Source organism: Chiloscyllium punctatum, chromosome 43, assembly GCF_047496795.1.
Source record: "Chiloscyllium punctatum isolate Juve2018m chromosome 43, sChiPun1.3, whole genome shotgun sequence".
NCBI classification, from domain to species: domain Eukaryota; kingdom Metazoa; phylum Chordata; class Chondrichthyes; order Orectolobiformes; family Hemiscylliidae; genus Chiloscyllium; species Chiloscyllium punctatum.
In genome coordinates, this window is record NC_092781.1 from 39,003,209 (window position 1) to 39,019,807 (window position 16,599).

Sequence of the window (16,599 nt, forward strand, 5' to 3'; positions counted from 1 at the left end):
AATTTTTTTTCCTAACACTTTACCCAGAACCACAGTAGGGCTCACTCATGTATAATTACCTCGCTTGTCTCTACTCTCCTTCTTAAACAAGGGGACAACATCTGCCATCCTCCAATATTCTGGCACTATTTCTCCAGGCAATAATAAATATAAGAGCAGGGGTTCACTTCTGAGGCTCTTTGAGCCAAGGTCTGACTTCATTGGAAATGTCGTGAACAATTTTGTGTCTCTATCTAAGGAATGATATGTTGAGCTTGTAGGGAGTTCCCAGGGGATTCACAGGAATAATCACAAGAATGAAGGGCTTGTCATTTAAGAAGGGATTAGAGTCTCTGAGAATGTGCACAATTGCGTTTATCAGCATGATAGAGAATCTCATTGTAAGTTACAGAAAACCGAGAGACACAGATAAAGTTGGCATGGTGAATAATTTTCGGCGAGTTGGCGAGATGAACATTCGAACGCACAGCCTCAGCATGAAGGGATGTCATTTTAGAACAGAGAGTAGGATTTTCTGCTGGAAGAGTGTGGTGAATCTAAGGAACCTATTTCCACCGAAGGCTATTGAGGTAACGTCATTGAGTGGAGTGAAGACAAAAGTAGATTGGTCTGTGAATCGCAAGGCCATCAAGGGTAAAGGGATGGAGTCAGGACATCAGGGTCGAGACTCTCTCAGCAATGACTGAATGGTGCAGCAGACCTGATAGGCTGAATGACCTACTTATGTTCCTATAGCGAACGGACTTGTGGTCTAATGCGATAATGAGGCAATACACACGGGCCCACTTGCAAATACAATTTAAGAAGTCACCCTACTGGGAAACTTTCTTTAAGATATAACCTTGGCCCTGACAGTTCGGGCTAGTCATTGTTCCAATTCCAGCATTGGACGAAGGACTTCTTTTTTTAAAAAAAACCTACTTAATAGTTTACAAGCAAATAGAGAATGATTAGAGAAAATAACCACTTCGCAGTTTCCGTTCTGCGAGGAACTACCCATCACGAATTTTCTGAAGGCCAACTGTTAATTTGATTTTAAATCCGTCTTCGACTGAAATGGGCTGTCCTGTGATACATCGAACTAATAGCAGAGGTAGGCAGCTCTGAAAATTCACTGCCTGGTTCATCAGATGTGCACGGTCCTAGTTACATTCGAGGAGGTGGCAATGAGCTTAAATCACGGCAGTCCATGTAATGTTGGGAAACACGTCATGTTGTTCGGCAGTGTACTCCATGATCTTGACTGAGCAACACGAAATTATCCTTTATTTTTCACCTCTCATATGGCCCCTGCTCCCTCTTTTGCTTTAAAGTAAATTGCTTTGATCTTCTTTGGATGTTTGGAATTCTGAGGAATGATCACCCGTTTTGAAAAATTATCTCTGATGCTGTGATATTTGCTGAAAGTTTTCAGCAATGTCTGTTTATCTAATGATATTCTTTTGCCAACCTAATAGAGCATGCAAAAAAAAAAATAAAACAGTGATTACTCTTCCGAAAAAAACGGAGGAAATCAAATCTAACATTGACAAACGTCTCAAAGCTGCAGCACTGACAATCACAAATTTTCTCGCCCTCCATCTTTGATTACCCAAAAACCTCAGGTAGTATCAGTTTGGAATATGGATTCAAAACCCACTTCTATAACCGATGGATTTTCAATTCAATCAGTTCGAAGACGATGTATGAAATTATTTCTCCAATGCGAGTCTCATTCGTGGTGATTATAAAAGGAATCAATTCCTCTCGTGTAAGTTTCCAGAAATGTAGTCTGAATGTTGGTCAGTTTCAGAGGAAGTTTCAGGGCTCAGTTGGAAGCCAACCTTATTTTCACTTGGTAATTATAATGTCAAGGCTTACAAGAATATGGATGAAATGTTAGAAAATGGAATCAGAACAGCTCGGTGGTTGTTGTTTTCTTTTACTGACAGTTTGGAAACAGCAACAATTGGTTGTTTTGCCGATAGTGTCGCTAAAATTGAATGATTAATTGGAAAACATGCCAAGTTGTTCACTGTTCATTATGAACTTGGTCTGTCCTCATAATTGCGGCATGGCGATGTCACGCTGCCCCTGGTAACACCATCCTTATCCACAGGGGGATCTAATTGAAGGTTGATGCAGGGTAGAAGGAGATTTAGTCCACTTTTGGATCCATAAAAAAACATGTTTGTTGCTGACAGTTAGGTGACACTCCGATCAATCTCCCCTTTGCAATGCTGACGATCCTCCCTCTTCAGCAGTGGTTTTTGAGATGGCCTGGTGGCTCAGTGGTTAGCAAGGTGTCTCCAAGCGTCAGTGATCCTTATTCGATTACAGCCAGGGGAGCTTTCACGTTCTGCCCGCATTGGTCTGGTTTCTACCGCGTGCTTCAGTTTCCTTCCATATTCCAAAAATTTGCAGGTCCAGTAAATCGGCTATGCTAAATTGGCAATAGAGTTTAGCGATGTGTCAGTTAATTGCATTCATAACGGACAAAATGATGTGTGGTCGGGGAATTGGTTTGGGTGAGCTCCTCTTCATAGCGTCGTTGTGGATTTCCTGGGCCAAACGGCCTGTTTGCACATTCTGGGAGTTAAACCATTTGTGGAAATTAAAGATGCTAATAAAAAAAGTGGACGTATCATATGATCACATTGGGACACAGTGTTCTTTTAAAGCTTACAATGTTGGAAACTTCTTACGTACCTCTCCCAAGGACTTGCACTAACTGATTTGAGCATACTTAAAAAGCACATAACGCCAGTTTATAGAGATCTCATCTGTCAGACGTTAACCTGATGTGTAATTTTTAACTTGGTCCACCCCAGTTCAATATCAACTCCTCCACATCATCATTTGAGATCATTAATAAGAGAATTGGTCCTATTTGTCAATCAGAGAATTGAAGGATGGATTAATATTGGAAGCTGGGTCGATATAAAGTCGCACCACTGACACAAGTTCACAACTCAACTAGATTGAGGGACAGCTGTACTTAGATGGACAAGATCACTCAAAGATGAGTTTACTCATGCAAGGTATTATTTTCCTTTTGGACTTCAGTGATGGGTAGACAGATGGAACAGGACAGACAGGACTAGAATATGGTGTTTCAAATGAAACATGTGATGGTGTCTTTGAGATTTGTGATTTGAAGTGTCTCCAGCCACGATAGAGAGGAGTTGTGAGGCATCCTCACCCGAACTAACCCCGATTCGTTGAGGGGTTTTTCTGATTTTTGCCTCGGTCTGCTCTGTCATTTCCCCTGATCTGGGAGGTGATGGAGTTCCAAATCCTGCCATTCCTACTCTGTACTAACTGACAGTAGCTAACAGGTCGCAAAACTGCGCAGAGTCATACTGCACAGATTTAACCTGGAAGTTTCAATCTGGATCCTTCAACATACGTAGCCTCATGATTACATGTCGATATTTTCCTTGAAAGTTGTCTACTTTTAGCAATAGTAATTATTATCTTCTTTTTGACACTTTTCCTGTTTTGAATCTTTGTTTTCAAGAACGATTTGTTTGGATCAGGGTGGATATTTATGTCTAAGGGATGTTACGTCTCTGGTTGAATCAGCTTCAGCTGTGTTCAACTGCAGCATTATGAGATGTTCTGGGATACGGTGATCATTCAGTGAGGGAGTACAGGAGGAAAGAGTTCTGTTTAATGTCACGGTAAGCAACATTTGCAGGTCCTGTGAATATCGGGTCTCAGTCCAGTTGTTATTTCCTTAATACTCATTCACAGGATTGAGCGCTTATTTATTTGGTTGATGTTTATTGTCCTCTCCTCTTTTAAACATGAGGAGGTGGTGATGACCTTGTTAATCGCACAATGCTATGAGGAAGTGTAATGCAGGGTTTGAACTCAGTGACCCTGAAGGAGCAATGTTTATTTCCAAGTCAGGTTGTTGTGTGCTTTGCAATTGGTTGTATCCATCTACATCTCCTGCCCATTCCTTCTATGTGGAAGTGGTTGTCCAGTTTGGAATATGTTGTGCCAGGATCTCAGGCAAATTTCTGCAGTGCATTTTGCAGACAGTACATGTTGCTGCTGCAGACTATTGGTGGTGGAAGGCATGCATATTTGTGGAAATGTTGCCAACTGAGTAGGCTGCTTTTGCATGAATGGTTGCAAATTGTCAAATATCCGTGGATTCTAAAAACGTGTTACGGCGCACAAAAAACATAACATGGATTTCACTGTACAGATGCAGCCAGATCTACGTTTTTCATGCAACTTCTGCTTCTTTTTTTGTTTACAGATTAGATGTTATGCAGTGTGGAAACAGGCCCTACGGCCAAACAAGCCAACACCAACCCTCCAAAGAGCAACCCTAAAGTTATCCCTTCACCCAACACTGTCGGTCATTTTGCATGGCCAATTCAGCTAACCTGCACATCGGAGGACTGTGGGAGGAAACCGGAGAACCCGTAGGAAACCCACGGAGACACGGGAAAAATGCGCAAACTCCACACGGGCCCTTTCCCGAGGCGGGAATGTGAAGCCGGGCCCCTAGCGCTGTGAGGTAGCAGTGCTAACGATTGTGCCATCGGGCTGCTGAGTGGATTTGGAACTGCACCTGTCTGGACAAGTGGGGAATGATACGTCATTAAGGCTCACTTGTCCCTATTATATCGTGGACAGGTTTTGGGGACACAGGGGGTGCATTCATAGTTTTAACATTACCAATCTCTGTTCTGCTCTTACAGCGACAGTATTTATGCGCGTTTTTTGAATGATGATTTATAAATTGAAATTGAAATTTGTAAGTAAGAAATGACTTTGATTAAACCTAGAAAACAAAACAACAATTATTCCTTCAGCAGTATACGCATTTTGAATAAATGAAGACATTGTATAATGACAGTGCCTCCGCACAAATAATGATCACTGTCCTTTTTCAAACTTATTCACATTCATAATCTCGGCGGTGACATCCGCACGCTGAAACCCATGCGATTATACAGCTTCTAGTGGCATTCATTTGCCCAAGGTGGATGTATTGATAAGTTTTCGGGTTGTAATAAAAAAACGTTGACTTTCTTAAGGTGAGCTTGAATGAACTCGAGACGCACAGCGCAATGACAGACTCAGAATAGAATCTTTATGACTCTGCTCTATGTGTAAGTGTAGCACTGCACAACAGATCAGTCTTTGGCGTTTAATGTCCTAAGCGTGTTCACATTTTTGTCTGTATCAAAATTATCTTTTGTGATCGGCATTTTTTGCTGAAAAGTTTATTTTACGCTGTCTGAATCAGAAATATCAAGTCAGCTCAAAGTCAACCTTACACTTTTCAAAGGCCTGTGGCATTACACGAAGAGATTCTGTTAAAGGGGAAAGTGAACACAGTTTTCAGTGGAAACCCAAACAGAAATTTCTGGAAAACATCAGGAAGTCTGAGAGAATCTATGGAGAGAAACGCAAGATAATATTTTGGGGTCGGTGACCCTTCTTCCGAACATGTGGCTCTTGGTTGGCTTTATTCATAGATTGAAAAGATATCACAAGTTATAGTGGTTAAATCGAAGATACAATATTTTCACATTCACGCCAGAGGAATACTGTCATCAAATCACTTTTATCGCTCTGTTTACTTCATGTGGAATGTTTGCATTGTTGAGTTTTTCATTAATCTTAGTTATTTGACTCAGTTGCTTTGTCACACTGCCAGCTTGTCAGGCCAGACAGAGAACATTCCTTTCACCTTTTAATTTAGAAACCATTCATCTGGCCACACTGAGTATTGAAGAGCTGCTGGCTTTCAAGGATGGCACTTTGGTCTGTGGAAAAAAATCCCTGGTGACACAGTCGTCTTATGTTCTAAAATGCTGCTATCTCTCTGCAGTTATCTGTGCAGGATGTGGAATTTAAAAAATGCTGCTTATCGGCTACAGTCAGTGACTTTTGTGGGCATATGTACTGTAAAAACTTAATGTGAATATATTAACTAGTTACTTATCACTTCTGCTCAACCATGGTGTCGATTCAGCAAACATACCAATGGAATTTGGAATGAACTCATAGATCTCTTTTTATCTCCCTACATATGTAATCTGTAGTCCTCCAAAGAAATTGTGTAGTACATCTGAAACCGAGTGCACATTGGAGACTTCGGTGAGTGAGGGATTTTAGACAATCCTTTCTTTTATTAATTTGTCACTCTGCAGCTGAACAGGAGCTGAAAGTTGACTTTCAGAAAGCCATCAAAAAGTCAGCTCTGTGAACACTTCCAAACCCCAAAAGCATGAAGTTATGAAAAAATGACATGGAATCTTAGAGAAATGTGTTCGTGAGTGAATGGCGATTGTTCACTTGCTTTTTCTTTAAAAGATCCAGGATATATTTTCATACTTTTTCCCTTATCTTTTCTTATGATTCAGAGCATTAATAATTTTGAGTGAGAGTACATAGTTTTATCGTTATCAATTACTTTAAAAAATTGAAGCTTCATGAAATGGGAATGACAGAACAGGTGATGTGTGGTGACTGTCGGGTGTGGGATTTATGCGGGCTATTGGATACAGGATAAGTTAATCTTGAAGATATTCTCCTTCGAGTTCATAAGTTACTGACCAAGATGAAGACAATGCGGTGCACCAGTGAGGTTTCAATGTACATTTGATACTTTCTTTGAGGTGGCAGCAACAGTGTTAAGGTTATGGTCTTCCAATTTGATCAATAATGATGTAAGGTAGGGTGCAGCTGGCATAGCTCTGGGGACCGAAGAGGTGGAGGAGACAACGCCTTTCCTGTTATTCAGCGGATGTTTGGTTCTTCCACCTTCTTTGGAGGAGTTTGATGATTGAGGGATGGATGACCTCACGGACCACTGCACCATAATTGAGTAAGACATTACCTTCTGGAGAAGAATAATGAAACATAGGATGAGGAAACAGTACAGTGAAGGGTATTGAATGTTGTTTTTTCTGCAGTATTGAGCAAGAGTCCAGACTCTTGTCCAGCCATTGAAAGGATTAGGAAAGCTGTTCAGGTAAGAAAAGGAACATAGAATGGAAGGGGGGAGGGGTCATTATTTTGAAGTTGACATTTCAATACCAAACATGACAAAGTGAGGACTGTAGATGCTGGCTTCCAGAGTCGAGATTGTGGTGCTGAACATTTCCTGATTGGGGATTTGTGTCCGAAACGACGATTCTCCTGCTCCTCGACAGCAGTCTGCGCGGCTGTACTTTTTCAGCAGTACACTCTCGTTGTACGTACCAATGACTCATTCAGAACGAGGAATTGGTCCTGTACAATTATTGTGAGGAACGTCGTACAAAATTAAGAAGCCAAATTTCAAATTAACAGTTGTCCACGAAAGTGGAAAACTGAAAATGCATGGGGTACCAAAAGCAGCCAACGTAAAGCTAAGCAGATGAAAAACATTGAAAAGACAAGTGTGAAGACTTTGTGTTTATTGTGATGAGCATTTGCAGTAAAGTAAATTAAGCAGTTGTGTAAATACATATACACGGTTATGGTGTAGTTATGCTGACATTGATATGACTGCAGAGCGGGCGGCACGGTGGTACAGTGGTAAGCACTGCTGCCTCACAGCGCCAGAGACCCGGGTTCAGTTCCCGCCTCAGACTGTGTGGAGTTTGCACGTTCTCCCCGTGTCTGCATGGGTTTCCTCTGGGTGCTCCGGTTTCCTCCCACAGTCCAAAGATGTGCAGATCAGGTGAATTGGCCATGCTAAATTGCCCATAGTGTTAGGTAAGGGGTAGATGTAGGGGTATGCGTGGATTGCGCTTCGGCGGGGCGGGGTGGACTTGTTGGGCCGAATCGCCTGTTTCCACACTGTAATTAATCTAATCTAAAAAAAATATAGGAGCTGACTATCTCATGAGTCGTCAACCAAAAGTGGAAAGGAGGTAGGGTGGCACAGTTCGGAAAGGATTCATATAAATCCAACACTGAAGTAGGATATTGGTCAGGGAAGTCATGATACTGAGTTGACATAGATGAAGATAACAAAGATATGAAATTTTAATGGACAGAAATTATTTTGTGGGAGGGTTGTTTAACGACTGTAATAGAGTATTGCATATGTGAGAGAAGGCATGAACACAAATACCAGTGGTAGAGTTTGGTGCAATGAGAATACTTAGAAGATATCTGGATGGGTGTGTGAATAGGAAGGGTTTAGAGGGATATGCATCAGTGCTGGCAAATGGGACTAGATAAATTGAGGCTACCTGCTCAGCATGGAAATGTTGACCGACGGACCAGTTTCCATGCTGTCCATGTTGGTGATTCATTGACCATACTGTCTGCTTGTGACTCCACTTTCAAGGAACTCTGCATCTGCACCCATAGGTCTCTTGGTTCAACAACGTTCCCCAGGGTATATTATTTCGTGTATAAGCCCTGCCCAGATTGCCTGAAAAAAATGCAGCACTTCACATTTACCGAAATTAAAATCCATCTGTCATTTTCGGCTCATTGATTCATCTGATCAACGTCCCATTTACTGTGGGATAGTCTTCACTCTCCACTGCACTCCGAAATTTGTGTCATCTACCAAATTGGAAAACCACCCATCCAAAAGAACTATCCTTCCCGCATCTAATCGCAGCACCACCCGCCCCATCTGTCACACTGACACAACGCTCTGACTCGCTGTGAAACAAATGACCCCCTGAAGTCACAATCCTAAACACTCAATAACCATCAAATGTTGCAGTTCGCAGCATTCCTCGTCATTTTCAGTCTGACTTACGGACCCTTAACACAGTATACTCTTCGCCATCACCCACCAATCTTTATCCCATCAGCGAGCCAATCCCTCAAACCCAGCTTCCAACTGACGTGCCTCTCTCGCCACGCGTCATATGTGAACTGAAGACTTCACGCACACATTGTATATACCCCTGCTGTCTATATCTCTGACAATACGAGAAATCAGAAACAGTGAGGCAGAATTGGGCATGAATAAGACTTCCACCACAGTCTTGTACTCTGATTGAAAATATATTCTACAGAATGATTGATTCAGAGATCTCTGCGTGAAATGAAGATCTCATAGAACATAGAACATAGAACAATACACCGCAGTACAGGACCTTTGGCCCTCGATGTTGCGCCGATCCAAGTCCACCTAACCTACACTGGTCTTCAGGTCATGCGAATTAAAGAATAGGATGAAGGCCATTTTACTCAAGTTTTGGTTTAACAGATTGTTGCTGAAAAATGTATTGCTGGAAAAGCGCAGCAGGTCAGTCAGCATCCAAGGAGAATCTCCTGCTCCTTGACTGCTGCCTGACCTGCATCGCATTTCCAGCAACACATTTTTCAGCTCTGATCTCCAGCATCTACAGTCCTCACTTTCTCCTAGTTGACTTTAATAGATTGTTCTTTGTAATTAAAAGCACAATTTCTAAATTTGAGGAAAGTTTCGAAGTAGGCAACAGTAAATTATGGGAACTGTTCAAATAAAATGGGCAAAATGGACTAACGATTGTCAAATTAATTTCGATACTCATAATTTTGTGACTACATGTTTTGTTGCATGGCATGGAGACCCAGCCCTTTTCAATACTGAAAATGTCAAACTAGACTTAAAACATTCACTCTGTTTCTCACTCCATAGATTTTGTAGACTTTCTGAGTTTCCCCAGAATTTATTTGAGGCTGTCCTGCATCCCTGAGTCCAACTACATTCTACTCTCCATTTAATAACATTCTGCTTTCCTGCTTACTCAACGAAATGGAGAATCGACCACTTTGCCATATTTTATTCCATCTCCCAAATATCTGTCTCCCGAGAAATTCTCTCCGTGACTTTGCACGCAGTTTGTGTCCTCTTTCCAATTTACATTGCAGATTTCTTAAGATTTGGCTGTTAAAGACTCTGTTCATTCATTATGTTACCGTTATAGCTAACAGACAGATGATATTCCATATTCAATTGCTGCGGCATTCCACGCATTGCAACTTGCCAACTTAGAAGTTATCTTTCATCCCAACTCTCTGTCTGCTATTTGTTCGCTAACTCTCTATTTCCACTGATATACAACTCTGTCAGTGTGAGCTCTTACGTCTTTCATCTCTAACAATTTTGAACATTTTTAGCTACCGAAACACAATACTATCCTGCGTCCTATGATTTCCAACCTGCAGTTATATCCTCAAAATCGTTTGAACAAATGGAATTTCCTTTCAGAAAACGACGTTGATTGACCTTGCTGAAAGTGTGATATTTAAAGGTGCTGTTATTCTTTACTTTCCATATCCCATACGGTTACCTTGAAAGTCCCACATTCTTGTGCTAAGGCCTTTCCTGAGAAATGGTGACCCCTATGTTTAACTATGACATGCCATCTGCGTCCACTGAGAGAGTGGAAACCCATGGTCCTTAGCCATTTTGTGACTTTACTTAATATTTATGCTGTCTTGCATTCCACCAGGGGAAGCCACAGGTGAGAATCCAATGGAGTTGAGAGTAGCCATTGTTATCCCACTATGTAAGGAAGGTCATAGTGATATGTATGGAAATTACAGACCTGTGAGCCTCACATTGTTTGCAGAGAAACGATGGGAAAAGATTCTCAGAGGTAGGATCTGTAGGCATTTAGAAGCAAATGGACTTATGGAGGATAGACTCAATATATTTATGTTGGGACGGTCACACTTCACGAACGTGGTCGATTTTTTTAGGGTTTGAGAAAGTTACTTGATGAGGGAATAATAGTTGATGCTGTCGACAAAAACTTTTGTAAAAGTTTTGATAAGGTCCCTCATGGCAGATTGGTATAAAAGGTGAAGTCACATTGTCTCAGGGGTGAGCTGGCAAGATATAAACAGACCTTGCTTACCCGAACAATGAAGAGTATAGCTGTGGAATTAATCAGAATTCATTTCAAAATTGTGGCTTATGACAAGTGAAATTCCACAGTATTCAGTGGTTTGACACCTGTCGTTTGTGATCTACATAAATGATTTGGAGGAAAACATGGCTGGCCAAATTAGTTAGTTTATGGACGACAAGGATTGGTGGTTTTGTGGACAGTGAGGATGACCTTCGGAGTAGACAGCAGGATATAAATCAGTCACTGCATGGGCAGAAAAATGGCAGGTGGAGTTGAGTTCGAAAAAGGTCAGTTGATGCATTAGGGAAGGTCAAGTACAGATGAAAAATATATAGTGAATGGAAGAATCATTAGGAGAGTTAGTATGGAGAGAGATCTGGGTTTCTGGTTCCGCAGATCATGGAAGGCAGCAGCGTATATCGATAGGTATTTAGAGAAATGCATATCGCATGCTTGGCTTCATTGAAAGGGCAGTAAATGTAAGGATGGAGAGATTATGCTTCAGCTTTACAGAACTTTACATCAGGCCGCACTCAGCATAATGTTCACACTTCTGTACACCACACTACCAGAAGGATGTCAATGCTATGGAGCGTGTACAGAAAATGTTTACTAACATGTTGCCTGGTATGGGGGACATTTTGGCTATGGCGAAAGGCTGTCGAGAATACTGAAATGCAAGTTAAGAGACTAGATAGGACTGAGGTTCACAAGTAGGTGGTGTCGCAATTCTGGAAGTGTGAAAATAAATACGTCCCCTGGATTGGATAGGATTTATCCTCGGATCCTGGGAAACAAGGAGGAGGTTTCATTGGCGACGGGAATACTGCCAGAAGACTGGAGGATGGCAAATGTTCTCCCCTTGGTCAAGAAGGCTAGTAGAGACAACTCTTATAATTATAGACAAGTGAGCCTTTCATTTCCTGTGAGTGAAATGTTGGGACAGTTTATAAACGACAGGATTTATAATCATCTGGAGACGAATCCGTTGATTGGGGATAGTCAACATGGTTTTGTGCAGAGGAGATCCATTCCGCACAAAACTTATTGAGTTCTATAAGATGGTGACCAACGAGTTGGATGAGGGTAAAGAGATTATGTGGTGTACATGGAATTCAGTAAGTCTTTTGATAAGGTTCCCCACGCCTGGCTATTCCAGAAAGTACTGAGGCATGGGATTCAGCATGATTTCATGGTTTAGATCAGAGATTGGCTCGTTAGGAGAAGATAGAGGGAGGCGGTTGTTGGGAAATGTGCTTACTGGGATTCCGTTAGTAGTGGTGTAATGCAAGGATCTGTTTTGGGGACACTGCTGTTTGTTATTTTTGGACATAATCTGGATGAGGGCGGACAAGCATATGATAGTAAATTTGCGAGTGACATTAAGGTCGCTGGAGTTGTGGATAGTGCTCATGTATATTACAAGGTACGGAGGGAGAAAGATAATCTGCAGAGATGGGCTGCGGAGCCAAATGTTAGTCAACGCACAAAAGTATGAGGGGTAACAGGAATAAATTTACTTGGCGAATGATAAGATTCCTGCAAGTGTAGATGAGCAGAGAGATCTCGGTGTCCATGTACAGAGATCCGTTAAAATAGCTATGCAGGTTAAGAAATTTGTTGATAAGGCATACGGGCTGTGTTCACTTTTATTGGCAGAGGAATTGAGTTTCGTAGCCACGAGGAAATGTTGCAGCTGTACAAAATTGTGGTGTGTCCTCATTTCGAATATTGCGTACAGTTCTTCTCACTGAATTGGAGGAAAAGTGTTTAAGCTTTGGAGAGGCTTTCGACGAGATTTACGTGAGTGTTGCCTGGTCTGGATGGAAGGTCTTATGATGAAAGGTTGAGGCAATTGAGGCTGTTTTGTCAGAGAAAAGAATGTTGAGAGGTGACTTAATTGAGACATAAGAGATAGTCAGAGAGGTAGACAGAGTGGAGACTGACAGCCTTTATTACTCAAATGGCTAGCACGACGGGACATCTTTAAATTGTGGGGCTGTACCTTAGAGAGAGGACGAATGAGAGAGGTAGTTCCTTTTCTGAGACAGTAGTAAAGGTGGGGAATGTACTGCTTACGACAGCAGCTGACCCGTCAGCGTTAAGGGCATTTAAATGGTCATTTGAAAAACGTACGGATGAATGCATTATTGTGTAGGGTAGATGTGCTTTACTTTTGTTGCAGAGGTCGGTGCAACGAGGGCCGAAGGGTCCGTGCTGTGCTGTAATTTTCTATGTGTTATATTCATTATCACGGAGACTGGGTTTGCTTTTTGGGGGTGACCTGTCAGATAATAGGACATGGATGGCATGGATCGAATGGTGACTAGGAGACCTTTTTCCCAGGGGGGAGGGGTCAGTTACTCAGGGAAACATGCGGAGCGGGCGTGCATTTTAAAAGAGGCAAGTATTTCACACAAATTGATGAGTGCCGAGAGCGCTTTCTAACAGAGTTGGTGGAAGCAGACACAATGGCAGTACCTGGTAGAAAACAAGTATAGGAACGGAGGTTGAGGGTCATGGTTCCTCTAAGTGAAGACAATTCATTGGTAACGGGCAATATGTGTCAACACAGGCTTGAAGGGCCGATAGGCCTGTTGCTGTGTGGTAACAGTCGTTACTCTTTGTTCTATTTTAGCCAATGACATCATATTTCCTAACTTGCATAAATCTTCCAATTTGCTATTCTTCTCCTTTTTGCGAATTGCCCTATTTGCAGATTTCCATCAGCGAAAACAATTCCTGAACCGCAATGATATTGCCACTATTGTACCCATTATCACTGAAGTAGCTATATTTAAAACGTTCAGATATAATCATTCAGATCCAGGAGAATGTCCGACTTTAATCTCATTTGCCTTCTGAGTAATTGTTCCTTCAGTGATCAAGGTAATTCGTTCCCTTTACTTCTTGATTATGAATCTTTTTGTTTTGTTGTTTTTAACATGAAACTGGATATTTGTTCAAATTCCCTGCTACTTTCGTCCTTTCTATTATTCATGGGCAAATCACATCATCGAAATAATCAATATTTCAGCTAGCTTCTTCCTTTAAATAAGTATTAAAATCCTTGCTTTCACTTTCTATTTTCTTATTTGTCATTAGCATTCATATTCTTGTTCTCTTCATCAATATTTGTCATTTGTAAGTTTCTACTTTTTTAATCTCCTAATCGATCTTTGCACAGATGATGATCAATTTCTTTAGACGAGGCGTGAATTTGATATTTAGCAATAAATAGTGTATTCTTCTCTTACAATCTACATCATTCAATAGTTCCTTGATAAGAATACCTAAATGTTCCCTTAACTGTATCCCACTATTTATCCAGTCTCTTACCTCACCTTTTTTTTCCATCACCAACTGTGGTAAACGCTGTCATCACCTTCTTGTGCTTGATCTTCTTTCAGTTTCAGGCACTCGCTTGATAACCAAGATTTTCAATTTTACATTACATATGAATTTCCGGAAAGCTGTGACCATTTTTGTTGAACGAATCATTTATTGTATGATTATTGATGATCCTGTCTCGTTTCATACATACCAGGACGAAAATAGTTTGTTCTCCAGTTGATTCTAGAACAAATTCTTCGAAGAAATCTTATAAGTAAACCCCATGAATTCAACCGCAACGCTATATTTATCAACTTGATTCATCCAATCAACGTGAATTTTAAAATTGTAATGACTAATTTGGTACCTTTCTTACAAAGTCCCACAATTCCTTGGTTTGCACTCTCCATCTATGCTCTTAAGAAACACAGGAATAAGACCTACCAGAGACTTATTTTCCTTTCTCATCACCACACATATTCATCCACAAAACAATTTCTCACTATTTCACTGACATCCGATGGTTTTAAACATGAAACAGTGCAGCAAATAAACTAGCCCTTCAGACCACCATGGTTGCACCTACCATGATGCCCTTCTAATTTAATCTAATCTGATTTCACATGTTCTGTGACCCTCCATATCTTGCCTGTTCATGTGTCTGCCTAAATTTCTCTTAATGTCGATATTGCATCTTCTTCTAGCACCTCAACTGGCAGAATTTTCCATGCATGTACCAGCCTCTGTGTTAAAAAAAACAACAAATTGTTGCATCTCGTTTCAACTTTCCCTTTTCACATTGAAGCCTATCAAACGAGCTGGCCAAATTCCCTCCGCTTTGGTCGTTGACTTCGTGAACATGAAGGATTCTTGAATACTCAGTTGAATGGTCCCTTCCGTGACCATTTTGGAACCACACCTCCGAAACTACTTTCATGTCATACCCATTGTTTTGTGACTTTTTACATCAACATTTTAAAAATGCTGCACACATTCAATTTCGGAATTCTATCATTAATTCTATCTTTTTACTGAGGACATACGAGTTTTTCAAGTTAGATTTTTTTTCCGGTATCTTTCCATTTTGATTGCATTGGTTCAATTTCTTCCTTCCCTTTCAACTCGCGATTTACATGTTGTCTTCAAATTTTTTTTTGCAATGTCTAAAGTGACAGAAGATAACGATATAATAGGTCCACCTGTTCTTGATTTCCTGTTGCTAATCCTACAGTCATGCCCTCTAAGGATTCATTGCTCAATGTAAGGTTGAATGAAATGAAATCATTACGACATGAGTTGTTGAATGATTATACCTGTGGACCGTGAGTCAAATAACTTTCATCACACGAAGGCAATTTATGGAAAAGTATGATTTCATTTTACCGTGTTCTTTCCAATAATTGGTTTTAAATTTGAAACGTCATTAATTTGATCAATCTAGTGCTGGAATATTCCAATCCACTGACGATGCCTCATGAAGGCGAATTACATTAAACTTTCAACATTGGATGAATTGTTGGAATTTTCTTGTTTGTATTATTTGTCCAATTTATATTGTTCCTTCTCAGAATAAGGAAGCAGCTAACTTGAAAATTACAAAACTCCCTGTCTAAACCCCACTGTTTTTGCCTATTAGATTGTCCATCATGAACTTCTGGCTCTTTCTGGGCAGTGTGGCTGTATATATTCTGGCTGCAGCCTCAACAGGCATACTTGATTCGAAATTGGATGAAGACTGGAAAAATTGGAAATCACAACATGGGAACCAGTACACCAAGGTAAAAGGAGAGTCTGTCATGTTAAGCTCGCTCAGAATAGGAATGGTCTGCACACAGTTGGCAGAGATTGAGAATATGTAGCTGCAGTCAATGAGAGGTATCTCTTGAGTGAAGTGAGATTGAGAAAATATTGATCTTTAAATTCAATGGGCATTCTCCAAGTTTCTAACTTCATTAGAGAACTGACCAAACACAAAGTGAATCAGGAGCGACTTAGTGTATCTTAATTTATTCGGGTCCCGTTGCAGTCCTCTTGTATTTACTACAAATACCACAAACCTACCTCTCGAAGATTAAGATCCATTCTTGGTGTCGAAGAGGCAATTATAAGTGGGGAACTTGGAGACAGAGGGATGGGGAAGCCGTCTGATCATCCCAAGCGGCCCATTCAATGAAGCGTCTCTTTGCCGACACCGACTTTACTATGCTGGCAGCTTAAGGCAGGTCTCTCACACAACTGATTAAGAAGGTTTATACATGCACAGTAATTGCCCATGTATTGGCCTCAGTTTTTTTCGCAAGGACGTGGCTTATTGAATTTCCTGCGTGCCACAGGCTTAATCTTACTTCAGACAGGGACAGGTGGTAGTGGAGAGAACGTATCCATTGTCAACGTCATTCATGACGGTCGATTAAACCATCCTGTTGTTCAGCTATTTTATTCTTACTATACTTTCAGC

At 40.9% G+C, this 16,599-nt stretch overlaps 1 protein-coding gene and 1 long non-coding RNA gene across 2 annotated transcripts in view; both read left to right on the forward strand.

Moving 5' to 3' along the window:
- Window positions 1-2,964: 2,964 nt before the first annotated feature.
- On the forward strand, window positions 2,965-4,336 carry LOC140466521 (uncharacterized). Its single transcript, XR_011955220.1, has 3 exons — window positions 2,965-3,020; window positions 3,500-3,662; window positions 4,253-4,336. It is a non-coding gene; the product is annotated as an uncharacterized lncRNA (long non-coding RNA).
- A 1,801-nt stretch (window positions 4,337-6,137) lies between these two features.
- Window positions 6,138-16,599, forward strand: part of LOC140466555 (procathepsin L-like) — a 32,907-nt gene continuing 22,445 nt past the window's right edge. Inside the window, exons 1-2 of the mRNA XM_072562028.1 lie at window positions 6,138-6,283; window positions 15,778-15,919. Of these exons, the coding sequence (XP_072418129.1) occupies window positions 6,255-6,283; window positions 15,778-15,919 (171 nt within the window). The 5' untranslated portion in view covers window positions 6,138-6,254. The remainder of the gene's footprint in view (window positions 6,284-15,777; window positions 15,920-16,599) is intronic.